This window comes from Ursus maritimus, unplaced genomic scaffold (assembly GCF_017311325.1).
Source record: "Ursus maritimus isolate PB19 unplaced genomic scaffold, ASM1731132v1 scaffold_26, whole genome shotgun sequence".
NCBI lineage: Eukaryota > Metazoa > Chordata > Mammalia > Carnivora > Ursidae > Ursus > Ursus maritimus.
Window position 1 is genome coordinate 4,097,516 of NW_024425119.1, and position 22,545 is coordinate 4,120,060.

The following is a 22,545-nucleotide window of genomic DNA, read 5'->3' on the forward strand; positions in this document are numbered from 1 at the left end:
TTCTGCTAGGTGGTAGGGGCTTGACTTCTTTGATGCCCTTTAGTATACTTACGGCCCCGGGGGAAGGCTGGTGCAGAGAGGGGAGGCAGTACAGACGGAATGAGATGCAGAAGTGGTCAGTCCCAGACAGGCTTGGACAGATGGGGTAACGATGTCCGCGGTAGTGTGTGGCCAACGAGTAGCCCGAGGTGATTGGCGGGTATGTGCGACGCTGTGTGTGGGGCTAGGAGGAAGTGGTGGGGACCGTGTGGGCCCTGCACTGGGGAGGCTCCACCCTCAGCCTGTGGTTAGGCCAAGGCTCCCCTTTGTCCATCGGCTGTCCTTGCCCATGGTGGGGTGGGGCCGTGGGCCATGGGGCTGTTGGACACATGTCCTCTGACAGATGGGCCACAGTCTGGCGGGGGCGTCCTTTCCAGCCCCACCCAGGCTTTCTCTGGGGTTGGCCAAGGCCACCTGCCACACTGTAATGCCCAGCTGCCCAACTGGCCCCGCCGAGGTCCAGGCTGGCCTCCCACTACCCCAGCATGTGGTCTCGGCGCTGAAGGGGAGAAAACAGGCCTGGCTTTGAGCAGCACGTGGCAGAGCTGGGACAAGGATGCAGGTCTCTTTCCCTCCCACTAACTCATCTGGATTTTCTACTTGTTTCTTACTGCCCTTGCTCTCTGCTGGCCTGCAGTGGGGTTTCAGGGCTCTGCCTCTGAGCACATGCTCCCTACTTCTCTCCGCTTCTCCCTTTGACTCTGTAGCCTCCTGATACCTACATCATCCACAGCATGTTGGCTTCTATCAGCTGTCGGTACCACTGTCCATGAGAGAGTGAAAACAGTGGGCAGGCTCTTGGGTCTAAATCGTCGGCTCTTCCTCCAGGACCTGGGTCAGGGTGAGGGGCAGTCAGACACAGCCAAGGGCTTGCTTCATGCAGAGATCCAGAGACTCGGCGGCTCGATCCAGGGGAGGAGCCCAGTGGTGTCTTGCCGAGGCAGCTCCCAGCCCAGCGGAGGGAGGGCAGCCTTTGTACCACAGTCATGAAGCCTTAGAGAAGGGTGTGTTCTCATGGCACCCGGGACACTAACAAACCATGCGCCTTTGAATAAATCACCTCTCCTCTCTGGGCCACACTTACTTCTTCTCTAGGCTACATAAGATCTCTGGGGTCACCAGATCCAGCCCTCGCTTCTGAGAGAGATGGTCCTCACTCCCACATTAAACAGAAGTCATACTGTGTGATCTTGAAGAAAGAGGCTCTGGAACCAGTTTGGATGGGTTTTGGTCTCGACCACTTGTTGGCCTGTGACCCCGAACCACTTTCCGAGCCTCTGTGTACCTCAATTTCCCCGTGTGTAGAATGCAATGATAGTAGCAGCTGCAGAGAGCGGCTGTGAGGATTGAAAAGGAGAACGCAGATCCGCCTGTCCTAGTGCACAGTCTGTATTTGCACAAGTACTAGTGCACGTAAGTGCTCAGTAAATGTTCATGACTGTCCCTCTTGTAAGAGAGCGGACAAGCTGTAGCAGCTCCCCACGTGAGTGGAAAGCCTGGATTAGATGCCAGCTGGCCTGGAGGCAGCAGCATGGCCGGGGTGACCTCCGAAGCACCCCGGTGGCAGGAAGGAAACTGGTTGGCCCCTCTTGGCTCAGTACACCCACAGAGAGCCAGCACTTCGCTCCTGCACAGGGGGAGTTCTCAGCTCCTGGCATCACCTCTGATAAGCAGAACAAGGCTGGGTGGAATAGTGGCCTGAGATGTGCTGGTAGGGGAGGGGGGGTGCTGTTCCAGAGAAGGCGGGGGAGATGCACAATTTGGAAAAATACAGACAGGTGAGCCGGCTTGGGTTTGGCTCCTATGGCCCCCACCGCTGGCCTCGCCCAAGGCCAACATGGCCTGCATGGTGGCAGAGTTCCCGAACCCTGTAGCAGAGGGCAGAGGTCGTTGTGGGACTAGCAGGGAGCTCTGTCTTCATGACCTGGGGCTCCTGGCACAGGAGACGCGTCCTCTTGGATGTCTGGAGTAAGGGTCTCACCCCCGGCAGGCACAGGCCTCCCTAGCTGCCGCCACCTGTGCTGTGGAGGAAGGACCACTGTGTACAAGGGACCAGGAGGCCTGCCCGGTTAGAGGGGAGTTCCATTAACTGAGCATCTCCTTGGTGCCAGGCACTCCCTGTGCCATCAGCGGTGGCCGAGCCAGTTTTCAAGCCCAGGCAGGTAGTGTTAGATCTGCGGGGGGATGATCTGGGTGAGATTTTCCGCCTTCAGTGCCCTCTGGTACTAGGTGCGATTGCCCGCCTTTCTATAGGCAGGAGAAAGTCGGCCGGGAAGTTAGTGAGGCTAAGGCTTCAGGACCATCACTTGCATGCCCCCCTTCCAAGCCCCTAATCTTTTTATTTGTAATTTAAATTTGTAAAGCAATTTTACTGGAGTTTAATTGCCATACAGTGAACTATACATATTTGAAGTGGACAATTTAGTTAAGTTTTGACAGATGTAAAAACGCCTATGAAGCCAGTTACTATCATCAAGAGAGTGAACATGTCCATCTTGACCTAAAATGATCTTTACCTAATTTTGTATTCATATTTTAAATTCTTTTTCTCAAAGAGAGCCTCCCAAGTTTTAGATGCTTTAGGCTCGACAGAAACCTGGATTTGCTCCTGCGTAGGGAGGCTCAGAGGAGCCCGGGATAAGAAAGCACTTTCACAGTTCCGTGGGACTAATCGGAAGTACGAGGTGGTGTACCTCACCTGCAGTGGGCTGAAACGCCTGCGGTCAGCATCTTCTCACCGTTCCTGTATCGTTCATGTAACACCTGTTTATTGGGAGAGAACGGCAGGCAGCGTTCTAGGTGTGGTGTGAGCAAGTGAATAAACACACAGAAGTCCCTGTTCTCAGGAGCTTTCCTTCTGCCGGGAGTGGGGGTGGGGGAGGCAGTGCTGAGTGAGTAAGCAGATCGCATGGTGTGTCCAGAGGTGCTGTGGAGAACAGTAAAGATGGAAGGCAGTCCAGGGCCGGGGGGTGGGGGCTGACCTCAGCTGTGAGCAGAGTGTTCAGGGAAGCTGTCTCTAAGACAGTGGCACCTGAGCAAAGAAGCCATCAAGGGTGGGAAGGTGAGGGAATGGGCTACGCGTGGCTGGGCTGAGAACACGGCACACAAAGCCCTCAGGTGTGAGCGGGCCAGGCACGTCTCAGGAACAGCCAGGAGGTCAGAGAGGGGCTGGGCTGGGGATGGAGTGAACAGGCCCTGTGGGGGCTTCCAGGCCATTGTAGGGGCTTGAACACTTGCAGTCTGAGTGAGATGGGAAGCCATTGGAGGGTGTTTGAGCCACGGGATTGCTTGTGGATGCCGCGTTAAGAATAGGCTGAGAGCAGGGGATCCAGGTAGAAGGTTATTGTCATAGTTGAGGCCAGAGAGGATGGGAGCTTGGACCATGGCGGGGTGAGGTGGTGAGAAGTGGCAGAGTCTGGATATACATTTGACCTTTGAATAACATGGGCATTACCCCCCCACACACACACAGACACAGTGGACAGTCCACATATAACTTGACTCCCCCAAAACTTAACTACTAATAGTCTGCTGCTGACCAGAGGCTTACCAATAATATAAAAACAGTTGATTAACGTATGTTTTGTATGTCACACGTATTATGTCCTATATCTTTACAATAAAGTGAGCTGGGGAAAGGAAAATGTTAAGAAGATCATAAGGAAGAAAATACGTCTCTAGTACTGTACTGTATTTATTGAAACTAATCCGTGTGTGAGTGGACCCGCGCCATTCAAACCCATGTTCTTGAGGGGTCAGCTGTCAAGATTTGCTGACAGACTCTCACTCATTCATTTGGCAGATAGGGCCAGATTTTGGAGATGCAGACTTGAATGCAGATGTGACCCCTTGCTCTGAGGTGTGGAGAAGCTAACGGAAAAGGCGGAAGGGCTAAGCTGCTGCCTGAGCACAGGTGTGGGCTACAGAGGCAGCCCTAGAGCGCAGATGGTCTCGAGGCCACCCAGACGCATGTTGCTGCCTCTCACAGCAGCAGCCCCAGCACTCTCCCGCTCACCCTTCTCTGGAGTGTGCTTTCCAGCTCTTTGATCAGCCGAACCCTCTCTCCTCCCTTGCTCTTCTCCTTGCTCCCAGGCTGGGCCCTGAACTAGGTTACTCACACGGACCCGTTCCTTTTACAGGAAAAGAAACTGAGCCACAGAGAACTCTCATTGAGCCCAAGTTAAGGTCTGTTTCCTAAGTCTGTAAACATTTGGTTAGAATAATCTGGAGGAAGAACCTTAAAAGGGCCTGGTTTAAGAAGAGAAGTTTGGGTGAAGGTCCATAGAGGAATGGGACTTGCCAAGATCCCGTATCTTGTTTTTGGAGTCGCTGGGCTACACCCGGCTCCCCAACTCCCAGTTCTGTGATCCGCTTGTGGTCACCACTGGTGATGACTTAGACTCTTTGGCTAGTGATCATGGCGTTCCCTAGCTGCAGTGTGTCTCTAGATAGACATGGCGCAGGACTGTTGAACTGTCTTTGGACATTTGTTTAAAGGAGCCTGTGGCATACCTCTCCATGGAGAGCTTTGAGAAGAGACATGTCACTGGATCCCTGTGTTAGGTGCAGACCAGCCTGCAGGTGATAGCCTCAAGGTCTGATCTTCCCTCCCTCCTTCCCCTGACACAGACCCTTCAGTGCTCCCAGGCCAGCTATTCTTTCTGGCAGACGGGACCTCCCGAGGGTGGCCTCTTAATTCAGCTTTGGCAGTGGGAAAAGGTCATCTGGGGGGCCAGCTTGGCCTTGGCTATGCTCTCTGGTTTCAACAGGGTGGCGGACAGCCCACTCGTCTCGCCCCCACCCTCCTGCACCAGCAGCCTCCTTACTCATAGCCACAGCCCTCCAGGCTCAGCAAGGGCCGGCAGGATGGGGCGGGCTAGCGGCTGTGCCCGCTAGCCTCAGAGCTGGCCCAGGGAGGTGACAGCTCCTGCTCAAACCCCCTTGCCCTCCCTCTCCCCAGCCCAATGCCCTTCTTTATAGTCTAATCCTACCCAGTGGTCAAGGTCCAGCAGAAGGCTCACCTGACCACCCAGCCTGAGCTGACCTCTCTGCTCTGAGCACACTGTGTGTTCCCTATCTGTGGCCCGCACTGGGGTTACGGCATGGGCACACGTCTCTCCTCAGCTAGGTGGTGGTTTCTTTGAAAACAAAACCTCCTTTCATAATTGCATTTACAATAGTAGAGGACATGGGTGGCTTCTTACAGTTTTCCAGGATCCCTTAGACACAGCCTCAGCCTCTAGGAGACTGGGCCCATGGCGCAAACTCAGTATTACCTGTTGACTGGTTTGGCCAGAGCCATGGAGCTGGAGGGGTGGTCTGCCCAGGTTTTCTTTATCTGAGTTAAGGGCCTCAGGCCTCCTCCCTGGGGATGCTTAGGGTCTCAGCACTTATGTCTCCCATCTCCCCTGCTGCCCACAGACAAGGCAAGACATCTGCTTAGGTCCTGCTTATTTATGGAGATGGTGGAAGCCGTGGGGGGAGGGGCTGCATGGGGGAGTCAAGGCCTAGGCACTTCCCTGCAGACAGCCAAGTATGCAGAAGGCCCTAGGAGGAGGCAGGACAGATTGGCAGCTGTCAGGCTGCTGTAGAGTCGGGGGAGGAGGTGGCCAGCATGGGAGGAGGGAGCCTCTGAGAGGGAGGGCTCCCCGAGTTTGTATGGGGCCCACAGCCCTGTCACCTCCTTGCTCTCAGGTTACCAGGCCCCCAACAAGGCCTCAGCTTCCTCTTGCTTCTGGGAGATGTCTGGGATCCAAGGACGGCAGGAGGGAACCAGTAGAATCCTCACCCCAAGTCCCCACTCCGGGTGGGCAGGGGATGGGGGAAGGGATCCCCAGATCCTCTTGTGTTTCTGCCTTTTGTCCTTCTCCTGCTGAGAGGCTCTTGGTGTCTCTGTAGGTCGGAATGAGCTGATTGCCCGCTACATCAAGCTCCGGACAGGGAAGACCCGCACCAGAAAGCAGGTGGGCCCTGGGGGATGAGTGTGGGTCCCAGGGGCAGGTACCCCAGTCCCAGCCTGCTCCCTTGGTGAACCAGGCCCTCTGCAGGACCAAGGGTGGGTTCTTGGTGGGGCTGGTTCAGAGGGCTTCTCTCTTTTTGGTGTGCCACAGACCATTCAGTTTCCCTGCAGTCCCTGCTGCCACCATCTGGGAGGAAATCCCTCCCCTTCTGTCTCCAGGACACCAGAAGAACAGAGAGTGAAGGACTGGTGCTGTCCTTTGATTTATTGCCAGACTCTGGATTAGCTGGATGCGGCAGGACTGAAGGCCCATCGCTGACTGCCCCTTTCATTCACTCATTCCACGCGTGTGGATTGATGATGGCGGAGGGCCGAGGGTCAGGGGGTCAGCGTGGGGAGCACAGGCCTCTTGGGAGGTAGGGACAGGAGCCTTCTCTTCCTGCTACAGGTCTCCAGCCACATCCAGGTGCTGGCTCGTCGCAAAGCCCGCGAGATCCAGGCCAAGCTAAAGGTAAGGCAAACCAGCAGCAGTGGGAGGGAGGACGTAGGGCACAGGCAGGGCCAGCTTCCTAGAAGTTAGGGCTCTTTTTCCAGGAGGAAATTTCTTCCCTTTGGGTTCCGGGGCTGGCTGTTCATGTGCAGAGCCAGCATGCTTCTTGGTGTTGAGAAGAGTGGGATTCAGCCTGTAATTGCTCCTTGTCTGCTCAGGGAATGAGTGTGTGTGTGTGTGTGTGTGTGTGTGTGTGTGTGTGTGACCATCAGGCTGTGAGTGTGTGTGTGTGTGTGTGTGACCATCAGGCTGTGTGTGTGTGTGTGTGTGTGTGTGTGACCATCAGGCTCTACAGCATCCCTCCTCTCTGGGCAGTTGACTCCCCAAGTCACAGCGGGATTGCCTTTCACACCTCATTCTTTGAGGACCCCTGAAGGCCCTGGCCCCTTAGTGCCATCCACTGAGCCTGCAGGGTGGTCAGGCTTGGGTGGCAGTGCTGTGGGGGTGGGGTGGATGTTACCATGGGAGCTGGTGGAATTCCTTCCTACACTCTGCTTTCTGAGATGGGCAGTTCTCTCCCCTTCCCAAATCAGCCGCACCTTACGGGGCCATCCCCCAACAGGAAACTGCTCTGTGGAGGGCCAGCTGCTGACAGGATACCCCTCGGGGCCGGCTTTCCCCACAGGACTCGGGCCTCCTGGACACTAGAGCCAGGGACCTTTTTGGTGAATACCAGGCAGGAATGAGCTCCCCATAACAGAGGTGTTCATAGCAGAGCTTGCCCAGCTACTTGGCAGGAAGAGCTGACATTTGGGGGTCTCAGACTGAGACCAGCAGTTAACACATTTTTTTTTTTAAAGCAGTGGAGGCCCCCTTTGTTTTTTCCCCAAACAAAATATCACACCAATATGTTATCAAAGGAGCAACCCTGGTCAAAACTAGGTTGGTGTGGAATAGGCCAGAGATCCCCTGCTCCTATTCACCTCTCATGCTCCATGGCTCTTGAACCCCAAAGTAGCTCAGAACCCAATTAAAAAGCTCTGCACTGGATGAGGTTGAAGGTCCCATGTGGCTCTGGTTGTCCATGATCCTGACATTGGTGGCTCCGAATGAGTGGTGGGAACTCCCAGGAAGCCGCACCCCACTGCCCACCCAGCCCAGCTGTCCCCTGCCCCCACAGCTGCAGCCCAGCATCTCACTCCTTTGTCCCCTAGACAGCTGGCTGGGCCTCAGCTGTCACTCCCTCCCTCTCAGGCCAGGCACACCTACTCCTGGAGACCCCTGGGGCCTGGAGTCCAACTTGCTCCCCACTTCCCCTCTCTGGTCTGCCTCTGATTCACTGGGACTCTGGCAGGGGGCCAGAATGGAACACTGGAAAGTGTTCTGTTTACAGCCGTTGAGGGAAACTTTACGGCCCACATTTGCTTAAGGGAATTGCTACCTTTGTCCATAAGCTCTAACTTAGAGGCTGGGGAGAGCTCTCATAGACCACTGGACAGACATCGAGGGAAGCCATGAGCCCCTTTTATGTGCATGCTTTTTCTTGGGGAGAATGGTCTGAGGATTTTGTCATATTCTCAAAGGGGTCTGGAACCCAACATAATTCGTCTCCCTGGTGGACAGACTTCTACTAGGTAGAACTCCAGGACTTGGGATTTGGTCTAGCTGGCTCTGCCCTTTTGCCATGTGAGCGTGGGGAGTCATTGGCCCTCCTTAGCTCTGTTCGGTTTAAAATGTAAAATGACGGGGGTCCTCTCTAGCCCCCAAATTCTGTGACTCCCTGGCCTTGTAACCTGGTCACAGTGTCACTACCTAGAACGTCCTTCCCACTTCCCCGATTCCTGTTCCACCGTGGTGAGGACGTGGTTTCCTGAGCCCCAGCCATTTGTTTAGATCAGCTATCCGGGAAGGGATGTAAGTTGCTGACGTTGAGCCGATGGAGCTCTCCGGCCTCACAGTGCACTTGTTAACCACAGAGGACCTCGGGCTCTCAGAGGGTACGGCCTGCTGCATCACACATTCTTCCTGGAGGGAGAGGCTTGGGCGCATTTGGCTTTTTCCTCCTGAACACTGCATGTGTCCTTGGGAAGAGGCCATCTTATGCTGAGAGCTCCCTCTTTGGATATCAGAGAGCCTCTGAGAGCAAAGCCCAAGTTGGACCTGAAAGGACAGTGGTTTGAGGATGGTTTCAGAATGGTCTTCTGTGCCTTCTGTGCTGTGTACACCCTTCTCTCCCCCTGTCCCCCACCCCAGGCCTACAGAGGCCCAGCCATGAGTTGACAGGCCAACCTGGACCAAGCTCGCGGGCCAGCCATCGCCACTGTCAGCACCCTAAATTCTCCGAGCCCTTTCTTCATCTTAAAATGGGAATCCTACCGGTCTTGCCAGCCTCACAGAAGTGCTGTGATGTTCAGAATCAAAGTGAGGTTGTGTTCTTGACCTTCTGTGGGCCATCTTGTGCCACGTAAGTGCACATGGTCCTGGAGAGGCCAAGTGGCAGGGCCTCTGGGGTTCTGGCTCCACATTGTGAGGTGCCGGGACGCTGGGGGACCACCTGGGCCCCTCAGAGCCTAACGCCCCCACGCTGGTGCCTGCTTCACAGGGCTGTTGTGGGGGCGCGGGAAACTGTCACCGAGAAGCGCCTGTGAGCTGCAAGGGCCTCCGTCAGTTCCACAGGGCTGGGACTCAGGACAGGTCTGGGTCTACCAACTTAATTACCAAATAATGGCTAATTTATTTTTCTCATTTAAAAATCCTCATCATGAAGACAGAATTCCTAGGATGTGAGCTCCTGAGTTGACATAATCCAGTCTCTTGGCCTCAAGTTACACATCCTGACTAAAACTTGCTATTCCAGTCTATAAATGTGGTCTTACTTTGGACAAAAACACAGTTCCCATTAGGTATTTTGAAATATGGAAATCTGAATACAGAAATACTGAAATAGTGCCATCATTTTGAAGACCTGTGGGAGTGGGGCGCTCAGAATGGGAACCGCTGGCTCACACACATACACAGACTGTTATTACTAATATCGCCGGTGTCGTTAAGTGCTTACCGATGCTTACGTGAGTACTCTTTAGTTCAGAGCCTGTGCCGGGAGAACCCATTCTTTGGTGTCTTTGGACCCATGGAGGGCAAGCAGCGGGTATTGACACCCTGCCATGTAAAAGACAGGGGTGCCTCGGGTGTCCACAGTGCAAGGGGAGACCCGTAGGGCAGGACTGAGACAGGTAGGGACCACGGGAGACCGTCCCATGCATCCAGACAGTCCACGTGACCGTGGAGGACCCCTCCTGTCCATTGGAGGAGGGCTCTGACGTATTTATGTACCATCTACTGTGAGCCAGGTGCCATGCCAGCCGCCTGTGGCGTGGAGGCGAGCAAGGCCTGAGAGGCCTTCTCAGAGTGTCCTTGTTGAGACACAGTCTGACAGCTGGTTTCCCAAGGCCCTTTACGCTCTAATAAAATAGACCGGGCAAGTATTTTGCCCGTTTGACAGAGGAGGAAACTGATCAGAGGAACCAAGTGAGTGCTCAGTCACAAACCAAGTTCATAGCACCGCAGGGGCATGAGCTGGTCCCCCAGGGCCTTGTCCAGGGCTCTGGCCACTGGCGGTGGGACAGCTTCCCTGAGTGCAAGCCCGGACCCTGCCTCGCCCACACCTGCCATAGTGACCACTGCTGAGGCCCTCCCTTCCAATGTCTCCCCAGGACCAGGCAGCTAAGGACAAGGCCCTGCAGAGCATGGCTCCCATGTCGCCCGCCCAGGCCATCTCCGCCACAGCCTTCCACAGTAAAATGGCCCTCGCCCGGGGCCCAGGCCACCCAGCAGTCTCAGGGGTAAGTGGGGCTGCCTGGAGCCAGAGGCCATGCCAGCCCCTCCTTCTCACTCCTCCCCCTTCTGAGGAGCTGGAGGCACTGGTCAGGCCCCGTTTTTCTCTTGAGCCCTCCCTGGCCTGGAGAGCCAGGGGGAAGGAGGGACCAAGGACTGAGGGGCCATGCTGAGGCACGGCTCTGCTGGCATTGGCACTGCCCTCTCGGGGGCCTTGCCAGTGACACAGTAGCCCTTCCACAAGGGGCAGTGCCGCCCCCAGTAACTGGCCGACCGAGTAGTTCTGCAGAGTTGGCCTGATTGACAGATGAGGATGCTGAAGTCCCGGATGGAGGCTGAAGCCTGAGGCTTGAGCACAGCGCCGGCACACCCCTGAGCAGCCCTCCACCGCTCGGCCCTGTCCCTGCTCCCTGCAGGCACTCAGCACTGTTCTCCATCCAGTCAGCTGATGTTCGGGAACAAACTCTCGTTTGGATTTTACATTTCTTGACCATGGCCAGCTTGGTGACACTTTCAGAATGGTCTAGAAAGGCTCCTCCTTTCCAGGGCTGTGTCCTCGCGGGGTTTTCTTGGTTGTAGTGACTAAATGGGTCTTCACGATGCACCCATGGCACCACCCTAGGCGTGTGGGGAAGGGACAGTGACAGGTCTCATGCTCAGTGAGCCTCTCGTCTGGCAATTTTCAAAGTTTGTTCCAGAGACCGCTAGTCCATCAGGATATTACCTAGGTATGACACAAAGTGACTGTGTAAGGGAGTTTGGGACACTTAGAACTAAATAGGTTTCTGAAATCTGGGACTGTTCAGGCCTTATGTACTGCTACGCGCTGGGGGCTTCTAAGGGAGGAATACAGCTGCCGTGATTCCAAACCTGGGGTTTCTGCCGAGGGACACCTTCTCAACAGAGCAGGCCCAGAGACTAGAGCTCCTTGCAACACATTTAGTACTGGATAGTAGTGCTAACTCTCTCCTTACCACCCACTGGGTCGGGCCCCCAGCCCTGCCTTCCAGCTGAGGGCCCTGCCTGGCCTCCCCACACCACGGCCCACGTGCAGGGGGCTGTGCTGATTCTGCGCTTTTTGCCTCCTCAGTTCTGGCAAGGAGCTTTGCCGGGCCAAGCCGGAACATCCCACGAGTGAGTATGGCCTGCTACCAGTTGCTCTCTGAACTGAACTTGAGCCCCTAAACTTACGCTGTGGCACCTGGCTCCCAGTGTGGGATGGGACCGCAGCCTGGGGAGTCAGCCTTTCAGGAGGGACCAGAGCTTTGGGATCGGCTCTCCTGCTCGCAGGCAACAGCTCAGTCTGCAGTGTGGACACCCTGGGGTGGCATTTGCTGAAATGCCAGTCTGTCCAGGGTGAAGCAGGGCCAGAGCTTGGGACCCCAAGGGAAGGAGGCTAGGAAGCCAACCTCCGGCTGGCCAGGGGGGGAGGATGGAGAGCAGGGAAGGAAGAGAGGGAGGGGTGGATTTTCCCAAGACACGCCTCTTCTGTGGGTCATCCATGAAACCTGTTGAACTTGGCAGGGGAGGGAGCAGGTGACCAGAGGCCACCAAGGCCACTGATGCCCAGACCACCAGGGCCAGCCACACGAGTGTTGGACGTTGCTGGTGCCACCTGCCCTAAGGCTTACACCTCCTCTCTCCTGTCCCACAGTGTGAAACCTTTCTCTCAGCAGACGTACACTGTCCAGCCTTCGCTGCCGCTGCCAGGTGGGTCGGCAGTGCCTGGCTCCCTTGTACCTCGTACCTCTGCAGCTCCTGCCTCCCCAGGTCCCAGGCCCCCCGGCAACTGGACATCTCATGAGCCTCTTAGATGAGGCCCTGGCACGTGCTCAGACCAGACATGCCAGTCTCCTGGCTTCACCCCATTCCTTGCCCCTACCACGTACAGCTCTGTGCTCCACCAAGCCCCTCATGCCGCTCAGGCTGTCTGGCCTGCTCCCCAGCATGGGCTCAGGGCTCTCGGGTGCACGCAGTTCAGAGGGGAGTGCCTGTGCCCCAGGGCAGCTGTTCCACCTGGCTATCCCCGTATGCTGCCTGGGTGCCCCAAACAGCTTGGCTCTTGGGATGGTGCCCCTCTTGGTGACACTGTAATCCTCTCCTTCAAAATGGGAGGTCTGAGGAGAGCATGGCCTTTGGGCCTGGAGCTGCTGGTTAGCAGAGGGAGCGCTCCTGGGCAGAGGCGTGGAGCGCGGTGTCCCTCCTTCTCACTGCTCAGGGTGCACTTGCTTCTTTCTCATGAGGGTCCCTCGCCTCCTTCCTCTCCGCAGGGCAAGGCAGGATCCTCACCCTTAACCATCTTTTCCGGCCCGGGGAATGACTCTGCCGACCTTCTGGCCTGGCTTGTCCTGTTCTGAGAGTAGCACCTTCCCCTCCTGGGGTCCTGATTGCTGCTTTCTCCCAGCCCCAAGCAGTCCACCCTCCTGTCTGTCCCCTCCTCCCACTGGCCTCAGTCTTGGTTCGGGCGCTCCTACTCTTGCCCGCATGACTGCAGTAGCCTTCTAACCTGCCGCCCGTTTTATCTTGCCTCCCCTCTTCACCCTGATTCACCTCGGTGACCTTTATAAAGCATCCATCCCACCCTGTGGTTCCTAGGAGGCTTAACATCTTTTCCTGGCTCCCTCGTGCCTTCTGGATACAGTCTGAAGTCTGTAGTAGGACTTGCATGGCCCTCCTTGGTGACTCAGCTTCTGTCTTCTCCCTCCCCTCTGTGGCCCCCACCTGCCCTGCCTGTGGGCCGCGACTCAGGCTTTCTGTCCTTCTGCAGGCTTCTCTGCTCTGCCCTGCCCAGTTTGGGCATCCTGAGCTCTCTGCACCTCCATCTAGCACTTGACACTCTTTATTGGCAGTATCTGGGGTTGGGGGGCAGCGTCTGTGAATGACTGGTCTGTGTCTCCCGTGTGTCCCGTTGTGGCCGGCACACGAACTTCCTCGGTGAGCAGCGCTTGAACAGCCATTCAGCTGGGGCATTGAGCACAGCTGACGTGTCCAGCATGACCCTCCGCCCACCCCTCTGTTTCTTCTCCGTCTCCTTCCTCGAGTGCTCCTGAGTTAGCTGCCTCAGCACGAGGGGCCTCCAGCCTCCCTCCATCAACCTGGAAGGCGGGCCTCTGGAGTTCTGCCTCTCTGCTTTCTCTGCTCCCTTCATGTGCCTCCTATGTCCTTTACTCTTCCCTCCACTACACTGCTTTCATTCGGGCCTTTTTCCATTTTCCCCTGGGAAAACATCCCCAGGACCATGCTTCTGACGGCCTCACCCCTGCCCAGTCCTTCCTTCACTTCGGGTAGGACCTTCCAGAAATGCAGGTCTGATCATTTCACTGCCCTGTAAAATCCTCTGTCACTCCCAACGCTCAGGCTCAAATTCATGCTGCTTAGCCTAGCCCCACCCTGGGCCCATCTCTTTAGCTTTGTTTCCTGCCACGGGCACAAACCCACCGAAGACCCAGCTTCCAGACCCACTGAGCTTCTCACAGCCCCTCCGTTTGCCTCTGCCCTGTCCTCTGCTTCGAGTGCCCTTTCCCTGCCTTCCCCTTCTGCCTCCTGCTTGTACTTGCTACTTCCTTCAAGCATCACCTTTGGAGAAGCCTTCCCTCTGCCCCCCAAGTGCATACCTTGTCAGTTCCTATCACGTTCCTTACTTTCTTTATTAGCAAACCTGTATGGAGTGCCTGTTCTGAGCCAGGGGCTATTGTAGGGGCTGGAGAGACTGCAGTGAACAGATCAGGAAACTTCCTGTTCTTTCGGGGCTTACGTCATTGTAGTAGTCACTGTGTCTGGTTATCTCTGCCTGGACCAGAAGCTCCTGGACAAGAACCTAGTGGCGCTGCTCAGGAAGCCCTCAGTCCCGCTGGCATCCTGGCCCCCCGTCCGGCGTCCACTTCCCTGGAGTACAGTTCTTCCAGGGGCCCGAGGGGCCTGGCTTGTACCAGGCCAAGCGCTCCCCTTACCACCCCTGCTGGGAGGCCTATTTAGGGGAGGCAGGAGATCTCCTAGCTAGCTTGGGGTCTCACTGGGATCCTCACAGAGGCTGTCGGCAGGGAGGCTGTGTGTGGACCCCTCCCCATGTGCGTCTCCCGCTGCGTGCAGGGTTTGAGTCTCCTGCAGGACCCACCCCGTCACCCTCAGCGCCCCCCGCACCCCCGTGGCAGGGCCGCAGCGTGGCGAGCTCCAAGCTCTGGATGTTGGAGTTCTCTGCGTTCCTGGAGCAGCAGCAGGACCCTGATACGGTAGGTCCTGGCCTGGGTCTGGCTAGCGCTCTTACCCGCTCCTGTTCCTGGAGGCCCTGCTCCCATGTCTTTGGCTCTTTCCCCACCTGCTGGCTTCCCGCCCTGGCCTCCTGCCCCATTCCACTTGTGGATTTCACTTAGATCTCCTGTTCCTTCCCAGTCTTCCCTCCCCTCCCCCTTTCCTTTCCTTCATCCACCCCTCCCTCTTCTTTCCTCACCCCTCCTCCTCTCTTCCCCTCTTCCCCTGGCACAGTTGATGCTCCTAGCCCAAAGCCCTCCCCTGGTTTCTTTTTCCAACCCTGTTCTCTAGGTCTTTCCCTCTGACCTGTACTCTTCCCTCCATGCCCTCTGCCCTCCTCCCAGCCTCCCCCCCCCGCCTTCCCCCACCCTGCTCCATCCTTTCCCCTGTGGCTCTGAGGAGCCTCCTGCGTCTGACCCACATTCTTGGGACGCCAGCAGAGAGCAGAGCCTCATCCCCACCATGTCCCCTTCTGTGTCCCGCGTCCTTGCTGACCGGTGTCACCTGGAAAGGTCAGAGGAGGAGGAGTTGGAGGAGGCGGGGCTGATAGGGCACCAGAGCCGGGGGGACTTCACAGACCATTTCACTTTGACGTTTTCAAACTTGTTTTTTCAGCTGAAGGACCATTAATCAAACTCTTAACTCAGAAGCCCAGTGTGTACCACAAAAGAAGTAGACTTGCTTAGGGTGTAGCCAGGGGCCTGTGAAGGGCACAGAGGTAGCCCAGCCCCCATCTCCAGGGTGGAGCACAGATTGAAAACACCTTATCTAGGTCAGTGGTCTGACATCACAGATGAGATAAGAAAGGCCCAAAGGTAGAAAATGACTCGCCTAAGGATATTCAGTGACACAGCCGGGACTGAGAATGATCTCCGGAACTGCAGTTTTTTGAGCGCCTACTGGGTGCAGATACAGCCCCAGAGGCTTTATACCTGTTAACTTTGCTTTACCTTGGATCCTTTTACTGTCTCCATTTTACCCGTTGGGAAACAGACCCAGAGAGGTGACGTTACTTGCTCCGGGTCCTATGGCTGTGACTGAGCTCTGGTCTGCTCTGTGTGCCCTGCTGCATTGCACCTGTCTCTCAATCCAGCCGTTCTCTCCACAGTACAACAAGCACCTGTTTGTGCACATTGGCCAGTCCAGCCCAAGCTACAGCGACCCCTACCTCGAAGCCGTGGACATCCGCCAGATCTACGACAAATTCCCAGAGAAAAAGGGGGGACTCAAGGAGCTCTTTGAACGGGGACCTTCCAATGCCTTTTTTCTTGTGAAATTCTGGGTAAGCCCTTTGATAAACTCTTCCTTCCAGTCCCTAGTATGTTGATGATAATGAGAGGAGAGGAAGAGTAGGCATCAGGTGCCCTTCCCACGAGTGGAAACCCAGGGGGCGGGGCCCATACAAAGGATGGTGCAAGTGCAAAATGGCCATGCAGCGGCGGGAGGCTGAGATGAAGAGTGGACCCGTGGTGCTGGAGAGCCGAGCTAGCGGAGTAAGGCCCTTCTCTGAGAGGTGCTGATGGCGCCTGTGTCCGGGCAGGAAGTGCAGCCTCAAGGGGGCTACAGTACTGGAAAAAGACCTCAGCGGACACTGAAGGAGGGGTAGGCAAAGAGCCCACACGGACTCTTTGAATGCCAAGTCCTGAATTCACTTCAGGGCTGGAGCGGGGCAGCTGTTGGGCTGGGCAGGGCTTGCAGAAGTGGGCTGTAGGATTAGGATAGCTCACCCCAAGAGAAACCACCCAGCCAGCTTCCCGAACAGCTAAGCCCCTAGGCTTAGCCTCTCCTGCCTTCTGTGCCTCTCCCCTGGACGGGTGCTATGCGAGGAGAGCTCCCTGCTTTTGATGTGTCTCCTCTAAGACCAGTAGGTGTGGTACCTGCCTGGGAGCTCACCTTCCAGGGGCCCAGTATGCATAGAAAAGGGATTCAGGGAAGAGAGTCTGACAAAGCACACATGAAGCCAGTGGCAGAGAGGTGCAGCAAGTCCTTCTGATGTGTTGGTTGGAGCCTCTGGACAGTTTCAGAGCATTTTATATATAATTCCGGGTGGCTTCCAGGCCCCTGGCTAGGACCCTCCAGCCTGGCTGGCTGTCATCATCAAACCCCCCATGGGCCTGGCTGTCTCCAGAAGAGACGGTGCTGGAACTGAGACTTGGGGCCCCTGAGCTTTAAGGTACTTGGTTTTTGCCCCCTGCAAGCTTGCTGTGCGAGCAGAATGGAGTCGGACCAGGCCTTGAGGGATGGGCGGGATCTATCAGGCAGAGCCTGGGAGGGGCAGCTACAGCCTGGGGAAAGCCTAAGGAAGTGGGCTCCAGAGGGGAAAGTCATGCGTATGGGTGTGTGACAGGGAATAACAGAAGATAAACCTGGAAAGGGAAATCAGATCCTGAAGGTCCTCCTCATACAAAGTCTGGTTTTAATCCATCCTGGGATGAAAAGTAGGTAATTTTCTTTTCCTTTATCTTATTTTTCAATCAATGGGTATCAGTAGTTACATTATTAATACCAAGAGGCTTATATATAATGAGAAGCATCAGATTTTTGTCCCATTCCACCCCAACCCCAGTCGCAATCCCCAGAGGCAATCAGTGTAAATTTTTGCTGTTTGTTCTGGGTTTTGTCTCCTTAGTTCGAAGTCATACCCTTGTATTGCTCCACCTTGCTATGACTGCTAAGACACTGCGGACTTACTCTGGTACTGTAGAAAAACTTTAGTGGAGGTCTATCACTTTCCCCCTCGTCATCTCAATACTATCGTACCCAGTAAGTTGTATAATTTAATAAAAGCAATCAAATGTTTGTTTTTCTGACCATGCAGATTGACCACCAGAGAGCCAAGAATTACGCTTACTATGTAACTTTGTATTATAATTAGATTTTATTTCTTGTACAACTTTGTTTTTTCCTACAAATAAATGGCTTTCTTACTTGCATATTTCTAAATAATCCTGTTAAAATTTTACATACTGTTCCATCATAACCATCATATAAATTTTTTTGAAGAAGTTTTTCCCCAGATGCTCACACCCATCAAATCATTCGTTAGTTTCCCCTTTCTCGTGGAGATTCTCCTCCCGGATGCCTCTGTTCTGGTCCAGTCTGAACTCGTTATTCTCCACCTGCTCTGTGGTTGTCATCTGGAGACTGCTTTTACTTTCTCCTGTAGGAATCTATGGTTTTCTGGATCTCATGTTTCTCTCTGTTTGGTGTCCCTGCTTATTTTGCTGGGAATCATTCTCTGGTACCTCCCTAAGGAAAAGTGTGTGGTAGAGAAATGTTCAAGTCTGGCTGCCTGTTGTTTTGTACTTGGTTGATAGTTTGGGTATAGAATCTAAGTCATGAATCGTTTTCTCTAAGAATCATTTTTCAGTACATTGTTCCGTTGTCTTCAAACAGGAGTAGCCTGATTACACTCTGGTTCTCTATCCTTTGTTATGTCACTTGGATTTTTGGGGTGGTTTTTTTTTTTTTAGTTTTTTTATAGAGACAGCCAGTGAGAGAGGGAACACAAGCAGGGGGAGTGGGAGAGGAAGAAGCAGGCTCATAGCGGAGGAGCCTGATGTGGGGCTCGATCCCAGAATGCCGGGATCACGAACTGAGCCGAAGGCAGACGCCTAACCGCTGTGCCACCCAGGCGCTCCTGCATTTCCTTTCTATCCCTCACGTTCTTAAGTTTCACATAGATGAGCTTTGGGATGTGTGTGTTTTTACTTTCTAATTTTTTCAGCCAGGCACTTTGAATTGTGAGATTAGTATTTCTCAATTTGGGGTAATTTACTTATATTACTTCTTTCCGTCTGTTGGCTCTGTGTTCTTATCCAAGGACCCCTGTTACTCTTATGTTGGATACTCTGGACCTAATCCTCTATGATTTTTACAACTTCTTTGCTGATTTTCCAGCTCATTTTCTTGGAGATTTCCTCGACTTTATCTTCTAATTCTTCTGAATTGGTTGAGTGTATCTGAGTACACATCACATAAAACCCAGTGTAGTACTGGCATGCATAAGTAGTTTATTTTTCTTCCATGTAAAGTAAGTCTGGAGATAGACTGCCTGGGGCTGGTCCAGCAGCTCCTTGAAGTCACGGGAGACCTGGCTCCTCTCCAACTATCTACCATACACAGTGCATGGCTTCTGTCAAGGTCATGGCTTCTGGAGTTCTAGCCATCATATTTATATTCCAGGCGTCAGGAAGGAGGAAGCCAACTTAGTTCCCTCTATGGAGCTTCCTTGGAAGTCACACACACACTTAATTATGTTGTGTGGTTGCATCTAGCTGCAAAAGAGCCAGGGAAATGTATTCTTTTAGTTGAATAAGCTGCCATTCTGAATAAAATTAGGGTTCTGTGACTACAGAAGAAGATGGAGGAGGCTTTCGGTTGCTAGTATGTTCATAGTTAAGTCGATGGCATTTTTCCTTCTTAGTGGTTCAGAAGATCCTGGTGCATTGTACCGTTAGTGGCGGATTGGGTTAATGGAATATGGTGGCATTCTCTGCCCCACCTTAAGTTTCTTCTGTTCCCTTCTTCGTCTTTGTTTCCTTTTCATCCTTTTTTCTCTGTTTTGATGTCTGACAGTCTCTATAATGCTTGGCCGTGTTTTTTAGTCCATATTTTTTTAACAGCTTTATTGTAATATAATTCACCTACTGTATAATTCATTGACTTAAAGTGTATAGTTCAGTGTTTTTTAGTATATTCTCAGAGTTGTGCGACCAATCAATTTTAGAACATTTTCATCACTTCCAGAATAAGCCCCATACCCTTCAGCTACCACCTCCTATGCCCACTTCCCCAGCCTTAGGCAATCACCAATACTGTCACCATAGTTTCGCCTTTTCTGGGCATTTCATATAAATTGGATCGTACAGTATGTGGTCTTTTGTGTTTGGCTTCTTTCACTTAATGTGAAATGTAATGTAATGTTTTCAGTGAATCAGAATTTCATTCCATTTTACGGCTCAGTAATACTCTGTTGCCTGGATATGCCAAATTTTGTTTATCCATTCATCAGCTGGTGGACTTTTGGGTCGTTTCCACCTTGTATGTGGACTTCACATACAGGCTTTTGTGTGGCCATAGGTTTTCATGTCTCTTGGCGAGACACTTAGGTGTGGACTTGCTAAGTCATACGGCAACTCTTTGCCTTTTTGAGGAAGTGCCAGACTGTTCTCCAAAGTGGCTGCACCATATTACATTCTCACCAGTAGTTATATGGGGGTCCCTGCTTCTCCACATCCCTGCCAACAATTGATATTTTCCGTGATTATACCCATCCTAGTGGGTATGAAGTGGAATCCCTTGTGGTTTGGATTTGCATTTCCTTATGCTTATTGGTGACTTGTATCATCTTTGGATGAATGTCTGTTGAGCTCCCTTGCCGACTTTTTTTTTAAAAGATTTTATTTATTTATGTGACAGAGAGACAGCCAGCGAGAGAGGGAACACAAGCAGGGGGAGTGGGAGAGGAAGAAGCAGGCTCCTAGTGGAGGAGCCTGATGTGGGGCTCGATCCCAGAACGCCGGGATCACACCCTGAGCCGAAGGCAGACGCTTAACGACTGTGCCCCCCAGGCGCCCCACCCTTGCCGATTTTAAATTGGGTTGTCTTTTATTTGTATGGAGTTAGGAGCTTACATATTATAGATAGAAGTCCCTTATTAGACGTGTGGTTTGGAGATACCGTCTCCTAGTCCGTCAGCTCTTTCCACGTTCCTGAGAGTGTCCTTTGAAGCATAGAAGGTTTTCATTTTGATGAAGTCTGATGGATTCTTTCTTTTGTTGTTTGTGCCATGTCTGTATTTAGTAGTGATTGGGAGCTCTGTGTACATGGTAGGACTTGTCACCTGGTGGGCTTCACCTTAAGGTGCTTGGGGTTGAAGAGCCATCTGGGTTTTTTGAGGGAACCAGTAAATGTCAGTATGTTTCTTAGACCCCCTCCCTTTTTTTTCTTGGGGTGGTTCACTTTCTCCAGAGAAGACTCCTTGAATTGCGCCCTTGGAAGGGATATATACTTGGTCACTGCATCCAAGGCATGGGGCAGCAGGGAGGGCTGGGGATCCAAGCATTTCTTATGCAGTTTTCACTCAGTTCTCTCTCCCCGTCTCTGACCTGCCCAGGGTCCCTGAAACCTGATGCCCTCCTGTTTAATTTCTGACGGTTATTTGTTGGTCTTCTGCTGAAGGGTGGGAGAGGTGGGCCTGGAAGCCTGACCACTCTTGATACAACCTTTCCGTCAGTCTCACTTTTCGGTCTGTCTGGTGCGAAGCCTGTGCCTTCCCTGCGGGCACTATCCCGCCCCTCCAGGCCTGAGCCCCTCAGGGCTTCTCTCCAGCATGCCGGCTCACCTCTTATCTCTAAGCCCTCTGAAGGCGCTTTGAGGCTGTGATTCCGTTTGCAGCCTTTAGCCTTCTTGAATTTGTGGAACGCTCTTGCCAGTGCGGTTTTGCCTCCATTTGCTTCATCTCTATGGTGCAGCACATTAATAAAAGTTCTTTGCTCTCATTGCTAGTTGGTTCCCTGGAAGGGGGAGAAACGAGCTTGTATGGTCAGTCTCCCATTTTAAGCAGATGTCCTGGGAAGCAGTTTTAACGGGAGCGTCCCCTCTCGCTGATTGGTCGCCCTTGTTTGGCATGCTGGGTTGAGAAGACCTACAGGGAGAAGGTTCCGGATTGACTAGTGACGACTGCCATGGGTGTAGCCGTGGGGGCAGATAGTGGCACATGTGTGACATACTTGTCATCCCTTCTCTTTAGGTAATGAGGAATCACTGCAGGTTTTCGAACTGGGCAAGACGTGGCCAGAGTTGTCCTGAATTGGGTCAGTCAACCATCCAGCCTGAAGTGAGGAGGAGACTGATCTAGTTTAGGTCAGGCAGGCATGTCAGCCTCTTCAGGACCTCTGCCAGAGAGGCTGGCCTTGAGAGTTTGATGTATGGGGCAGGATGTCTTTCTCCCTTTTTTTTCAGAGGAGCTTAACCCACTTCACTTCCCTGTTTGCTCTCCCCACGCTCCCTTTCAGCCCCGGACACGAAGTTGGAACTAAGGGGCTTCGCCGTGGGCAGCTGTTAGCAGCGTCACCGTGCAGCCCGCGGTGGTAACTCCCATTTCCTGCTGTACATCTGGCGAGGCTCCTGGCCTTTCCTTTGGGGAAGCCTGCACCCTCTCTTGAGTGCTCCTTCCTCCAGGCCCCGAAGCCAGTCCAGGCTTAGCCTTGACTTGGAAGAAGGAGCTCGGGAAAGTGATTTGTGATTCTTTCTCAGCACTGGGTTGTAATTCTGGATCAGAAGGAAGGCCTGGTTGGCAGGAGGCATTTGTGGGAATAGTACTGGGGGTGGGGGTGAATTTGGGGCCTTTTTCACTAGCTCCTGTCTTCTTTTAGTTGGTAGTAATATTCTGTATTCTTCTAGCCACTATCCAGATGAGGACCATCCTAGGCCTCCCATTTTGCAAAGGGAGGGACACTGAGGCATGGAGTAAGCAAGGGCCTGGCTTTGAGACACCCAGCCAGGGTAAGCCTCTTTCCTTTGGTCGTTGTTGTGATATAGATGTTGTGATGTAGGTCAGGGCATTCGGTGGAAGGTCACACCAGGCGCTGTTCGTCACTTCACACATATCAGCATGTTTCATGCTTGCCACAGCACTGAAGGCAGGTTCAGTTGACAGCCTCATTCTCTAGAGGGGAAGCTGAGGCACAGAGCGGCAAAGTGACTCGCCAGGGTCACCCAGTTCATAGCAGCAGAATGGAGATTCACACTCAGTGTGTCTCTAGGGTGTGTGCTTGGAACCAGGACATGGAACTGTCCAACCTAACGGAGTGCCTGGGGTGCCCTCCACGCGGGGTCCTGTGCTCCCCCTCCTCCTGTTGGAGAAGGCTCTGCATTGCCTAAGAAAGGGTCCGCAAGGCCTGGAGGAACAGCAGGTAGTGATAGTGTGTAGACGGTAGACTGAACCGTGTGCCCCACGTAGAGTCGGGCA

The 22,545-nt window shown here is 53.6% G+C and overlaps 1 protein-coding gene across 2 annotated transcripts in view; it reads left to right on the forward strand.

Moving 5' to 3' along the window:
• The window catches only part of TEAD4 (TEA domain transcription factor 4), a 66,562-nt gene that overhangs the window by 33,063 nt on the left and 10,954 nt on the right, over positions 1-22,545 (forward strand). The window contains exons 3-9 of one of the 2 annotated variants that reach the window (XM_040642037.1): positions 5,938-6,002; positions 6,447-6,509; positions 10,202-10,330; positions 11,413-11,456; positions 11,977-12,032; positions 14,412-14,551; positions 15,679-15,852. In XM_040642037.1, the coding sequence (XP_040497971.1) occupies positions 5,938-6,002; positions 6,447-6,509; positions 10,202-10,330; positions 11,413-11,456; positions 11,977-12,032; positions 14,412-14,551; positions 15,679-15,852 (671 nt within the window). The remainder of the gene's footprint in view (positions 1-5,937; positions 6,003-6,446; positions 6,510-10,201; positions 10,331-11,412; positions 11,457-11,976; positions 12,033-14,411; positions 14,552-15,678; positions 15,853-22,545) is intronic. The other variant, XM_040642038.1, reaches the window with a different exon arrangement.